General features: G+C 41.2%; 1 protein-coding gene across 1 annotated transcript; it reads left to right on the forward strand.

Moving 5' to 3' along the window:
* Positions 1-450: 450 nt before the first annotated feature.
* LOC148040325 (pentatricopeptide repeat-containing protein At2g39620-like) lies at positions 451-4,698 on the forward strand. The gene has a single exon (XM_087698372.1). The coding sequence runs from the start codon at positions 721-723 to the stop codon at positions 3,886-3,888; it is 3,168 nt and encodes a 1,055-aa protein (XP_087554498.1). The 5' UTR covers positions 451-720; the 3' UTR covers positions 3,889-4,698.
* The last annotated feature ends 1,178 nt before the right edge of the window (positions 4,699-5,876 follow it).

Genomic DNA, 5,876 nt, shown 5'->3' on the forward strand with positions numbered 1-5,876 from the left:
TGGTGGTAGATGATTGTCCAATATCTAGATAAGCCAAAAGGCATTGAAGCCAAATACACTCAGCTTCATAACTATAAATGGCCATAATAGGTTGCTTCTTGCTTAACTATGATATGCACGAGTTGCAAAACATAAAGCAAAAACCACTTGTGGATACATGAATCTCTTCCTTCTTCCCATTGAAATTATCTATTGCATAGATGGCCAGGTTAGTGTCTCCACAAGAGGTTTTCGACATTTTTCCCTTGTTTTTCCTTGTAGTATCCAACATCATGAGCTTCTACTTGAGAGGCATCACATACCTAGCTAGGTGTGGTTGAGAGGCATCTTCTTTGTGACCTCTTCCTCATAGGAACTCGTGATATTGTTGTAATTCACAATGTGGGGATTATATCATTATTGTATTGAATGACAATGTACACCCTCACATACACTAGATATTTTATCCTCCATTCTTTGTGAGAGTTTGCCATCTTGGCGATACGACTACAGGAACGTGAGTGAGTGAGATCAAAAGACAAGAACCGCAAAGGATAAGCCCCCTCTTTCTCCATCGATGGAGGCTTAAGACCGTCGTGATCATGGATAGTGGTGGTGCTGCTGCAGCAGAAGAGGAAGAGGAGGAGGAGGAGGAGGAGGAGGAGGAGGATGCTACCATCAAATAGAAGGGTCCTATCCTCCCTCCATCGTCCTTGTCTCTGAGTTTTTCGACCAGCAGACATGAATGTTGCATTACATGTGTCCCTTGCACTGACAAATGATCAGGCCCTGCAGCTCACATGCCCCTCAGACATTTCCCTTCAAGCATATGAAGGAACACCGTTGCCTCCTCAGGAGGTGCTCAGCATAGAGGATGAGATCGCTTACCTGGAACGAACCCTTACTGAGCTGCCTTCTGTGGACAGATTCGTCCGCATTTGTCAAAAATGCCGGCAAACGAAGAGTTTGTCGGCGGCTCAGCAGATGCACATCCATGCTTGTTTCCACGGATTGGATGTCCATAGTGTCCTCGGGAACCATATCGTCCCGATGTTTGTTGATTGTGGAAGCATGCCCGATGGTCAGCAGGTCTTTGGAAGGGTAATTGATAGAAACACTTATGCTTGGACTTCTCTTATAAATGGATATGTCGAGATTGGAAAATCAGAGGACGCGCTAGAATTGTACTTCGGAATGCAGGAAGATGTCGTGTCTCCCAATCAATACACGTTCATGGCCTTGTCAAAAGCTTGTTCCAGGCTAGATTGTGTGAAAAGAGGGCGTATATTACATGCGGACATTGTTATCCAAGGGTTCGAAACTGACCAACTTGTTGAGAATTCTTTGATTGACATGTATGCCAAACTTGGACTATTTCCAGAGGCAAGGGATATCCTCATCAATATGCAGATCCAAGATGTATTTTCTTGGACTGCACTGATTGGTGGATATGCAGAACACGGGCTTGGTAATGAGGCGCTGAGTTGTTTGGATGACATGAAATTGGAAGGCATTTCTCCGAATAATGTGACTTTCTTATGCAGCTTGAAGGCTTGCGGAAGGACAGGAACCTTGGACAAAGGCAGAGAATTACATGTTGAGATTATAAAGGAGGGTTATGAGGCAGACCTTGCTGTTGGCCAGGCTTTGATAGACATGTATGGCAAATTTGAGTCTCTTGTAGAGGCTTGGGATGTGTTCAATGAACTGCAATCTAGTGATGCAAATTTGTGGAATGCAGCAATTATAGCATTTGCAGAAAATGGTTCTGCCGCTGATTCCCTGATTCTTTTCCAAAAGATGCAACAAGTGGGAATATCTCCAGTAGTTACAACATATGGCAGCATCTTGAAAGTTCATGGAAGGGTAGAAGATATTGACAATGTTCAAGAAGTCTATGCTGAGCTTGCAAAAAAGGGACTTGAAAGAGAGGCAGTTGTGGGGGAAACATTAGTAGAATCATATGTACAATGCCGTTCAGTTTCTGAAGCATACAAAGTCTCTCGAATGCTGCTAGAGAGAAATACAGGCTTATGGATAAAGCTTATTGTAGCTTGTGCAGAAAAAGGATATGCCAAGGAAACTTTGATTTTCTTTGAAGAAATGCAAATGGATGGTTTTTCTCCTGATGCAGTTGCATTTGTTAGCTGTCTAAAGGCTTGCAGTAGTCTAGGTGACACAGAAGAAGGTAGAAGAATACACACTGGGATAATCAATCTGGGGCTTGAAGGAAACCGATACATTGGCAATAGTCTGGTTGACTTTTATGCCAAGAGTTTCTCAGTAGTTGAAGCGAGGCATGTGCTTGAGAACCTTCCAGTTACTGATGTCATTGCATGGACTGCCCTAATGGCAGGATATGTACAGGAAGGTTATTTTCAGGAAGCCTTGGATTGTGTAGAACAAATGCAACTAGATGGTCTTTCTCCTGACAGTTTTACATTACTTTGTGCATTGAGAGCATGTTCCAGTTTAGAAGATGTCACAAATGGCAATGCCATATATATGGAGGCAGTGAAGAAAGGGTTTGAGAAAAACCTTGTTCTTGGAAATGCTGTGATTGATTTGTATGCCAAATGTGGTTCACTTGTAGATGCACAGGATGTCTTTGATAATCTAGCAGTTCAAGATGTGGTTTCATGGACTGCACTGATTGCAGGATATGCTGAGCAAGGTTTGGGTGAGGCAGCCATTGGGTGTTTTGAGCAAATGCAAGAGAAGGGGGTTCCTCCCGATTCTGTTACATTTATTTGCTGCTTAAAAGGGTGTGGTACAGTAGGAGCCTTGGAAAGGGGGCGAGAGCTGCATGACCAAATAACCCAAGACAGTCTTGAACAAGATTATGTTGTTGGTAGTGCCCTGATGGATTTCTATGCTAAGTGCAATTCTCCTGTGGAAGCACGGGATGTATTCAATGAGCTGCAATTTTGGGATGTTGTTGCATGGACTGTACTTATTTCAGGATATGTTGAATCTGGATGCACTGAAGAAGCACTGACTTGTTTTCAGGAGATGCAGTTGGAAGGTGTTGTCCCCAATGAGATCTCTTGGAACTCTGTGATCTTGGGGTATGCAGATCAAGGTGAAATTGAGGAAGTTTTTAAACTCTATGGACAAATGCAGGAACACAGTATATTGCCAAACAGTGCTACATTCACAAGTATTCTGACAACCTTTGCCACTACAGCAGGTCAAAGATTTGGTAAAAGGATACATGCGCAAATGTGTGGAGTCAGTGGGCTGGAGACCACTGATGTCATTGTAGGAACTGCTCTTGTTGACATGTATGGCAAATGTGGCAGTGTGGAAGACGCTCAGCATGCCTTTGATGCAATGGTCACACGAACCAGCCTCACATGGAATGCATTGATTACCGCATATGCTCGCCAGGGGGAGTGCAAGCTTATTTTTGATATGCTGGATAAAATGAAAGAGGAAGGTGTAAAGGCAGATGGTGTCACATTTCTCACTATTATGACAATCTGTAGTCATGCAGGGTTGGTTGAGACAGGCCAGCAATATTTTGAGGCCATGAGCAAAGAACACAACATTTCTCCAACTTTGAGACATTATGTGTGCATGGTTGATTTGCTTGCTCGTGCAGGACAGCTAAAAAAAGCAGTGGAAATGGTGGAGAATATGCCTTTTGCTCCTGATGTTGTGCTCTGGCATTCAATCTTGGGAGCTTGTCGAAAGTGGGGCAATGTAAAGCTTGGAAGACATGCCTTTGATAATGCTGTTAAACTGGATGAATACCATAGTTCATCCTATATTACTATGGCCAACACATATGCTGATGCTCAGATGTGGGAGGAGGTCCAGAAGATTGAAGCTATGAGAGCATCGATGCAAGCTCGAAGAGACCAGGATGTTGTGCTTAAAAGTGTGCCTGTCAAAAGTTCCACATAGATTGATTTGATTTTGTTGGATCAAATGTGTTGTAGAGGTGACTGCTGACTGAGGCACCATGGATCTCTTGAGAGCAGTTGATTTGCCCAGGCTTCTGCAGCATTGGATATACACCAATTCAACTCAAGTGCTGACGGTGGCAGTGTATGATTTCTAGATACAAAGCTTGTTCATTTTTTGAAGTGAGAATGAACCTCTGTGAGAGAGCTCTGGTTGAGGTGTATGTAGTATATCTTTCCCTATTTGCTGGGAAAGCTTGATGCAGTTTTGACAGTATAACTGGTGGCATCATCTTCAACTTAGATCAGTACCACACAGTTCCTGGTAACTGGTGAAAGCAGTTAGCTGAACAGCACGGTGATTATGTTGCTAAAGCAGAAAAGGAGAGAGTAAAGATTAGGCAACTTATGTGGTCAGTACCGGGACTCAAAAGTTTAACCAGGAGTGCTGACTTCATTGCTGGGCAGCAGTTTCAGTATCCCACATGTATCATATCTTGTCTGTATAATTTGTGTATACTTGGTAACTTGATTCATTGAACAGCACATAGACAACAATCACTAGATTTGCAAAGCAGAGAGAAGCCCTAAATGCCAATGGCATTTATGATACTGTCGATGAGCCATTGATCAAGAAATGAAATTAGACTGCTGAGAAATTGTATGCACCTACAAAAATAATATCATGATATTGAATGGGCTTGAATTTTCCTTAAGAGAAAAATCCAAGTGCAGGTGAGAATTGATTTGTCAAGCCTTTTGAGACAATAGTCTACACCTTGCTTTGGTTGTTATTATATGGCTTTTTTAAAGGTGTTTGATATATTCTTTGTTGCCTTGTTCTTAGAAGTTCTGTTAAGGTATGCTTCTATTTTTCTACTTATTCTTAGATTGTTTACACATAAGGTTTACTAGTTTGTTGCAAGGGTTGTCTCTTTTTTGTCATGTGTATCAATGTCTGAGATAAAGAATTGAAGATACAGGAGAAGAAATCTTTTTATTATTGTTACTTACAGTGCACGTTTTTGATTCATACAGCTCGACAGTTTTATCGTTGTCACACAGCTCACATCATAGACAAGTGTCTGCATAATAGATGGTTGCAACAATAATAAGCTCACTAGTAAGGTAGGTGGGGGTGGAAAAGTGATGAAGCTGAATAGCTACAAGCATAAATGCATGCTAATGCATCATTACCACTGTAGTATTCGATCAGAAAAGTCTAGCAAGTGCAAATAATACTAGCTCAATTCATGAATTTGCAATTGCAAAAAATATAAACTAGCTTGAAAACAATTCATCCGTCTTGAAGGGGTTTCATTGTAGAGCTGTAATATTTATTCAATAAGGGATGGAATTGCACTGTCCATGACAATGCATGCTGATAAGATCCACTGCATCTAAGAGAAAGCTGCTGGTAAATCTGATGATCTAGTTTTTCGGAGGGATTTTTAAATGGATTTCTAAGAGAACTGTTTCCGGTTTTCTCAAAAAACAGGAGTTTTAAAATTAAAGAAAAAGAAATCTAGCGGTTTTCAAATTGAATCTCAGAACACATAAGGGTTTTTGAAAACCCCCCTTGCCATTTTAAAATTGAACAAAAATCCCTTTCCATTTTAAAATTAAAGAAAAAGAAATCTAGCTTGTTCTTTTCCCTAGCCATCACCTATTCTTCAACTTAGATTCCGATTCCACACGGTATTTCCTAAAAGTAGCAAGGGTTTTTTGGAGGGTCACAAGGTAGGGTGGTTTTTTGAGGAAACCCCTGGTTTTGGGAGAACGGCAAACCCCCCCGCACAAAAAAAAAACCCTACATGAATAGTTCCTACTACAATTCCTCTTGCATTTTATCAACTGCTTCCTTTGTTTGCTATTAGATGCGTCATTAACAATCAAATTTCCTTCCATATGCTAATCACCCACATCGGCATGTTGATGAATACATTGATTGGCATGCATATGAAATTTATGTACACAATTTGTAAATGT

This window comes from Lygodium microphyllum, chromosome 2 (assembly GCF_053477565.2).
Source record: "Lygodium microphyllum isolate KBCC chromosome 2, Lygodium_microphyllum_v1.1.10, whole genome shotgun sequence".
Lineage (NCBI taxonomy): Eukaryota > Viridiplantae > Streptophyta > Polypodiopsida > Schizaeales > Lygodiaceae > Lygodium > Lygodium microphyllum.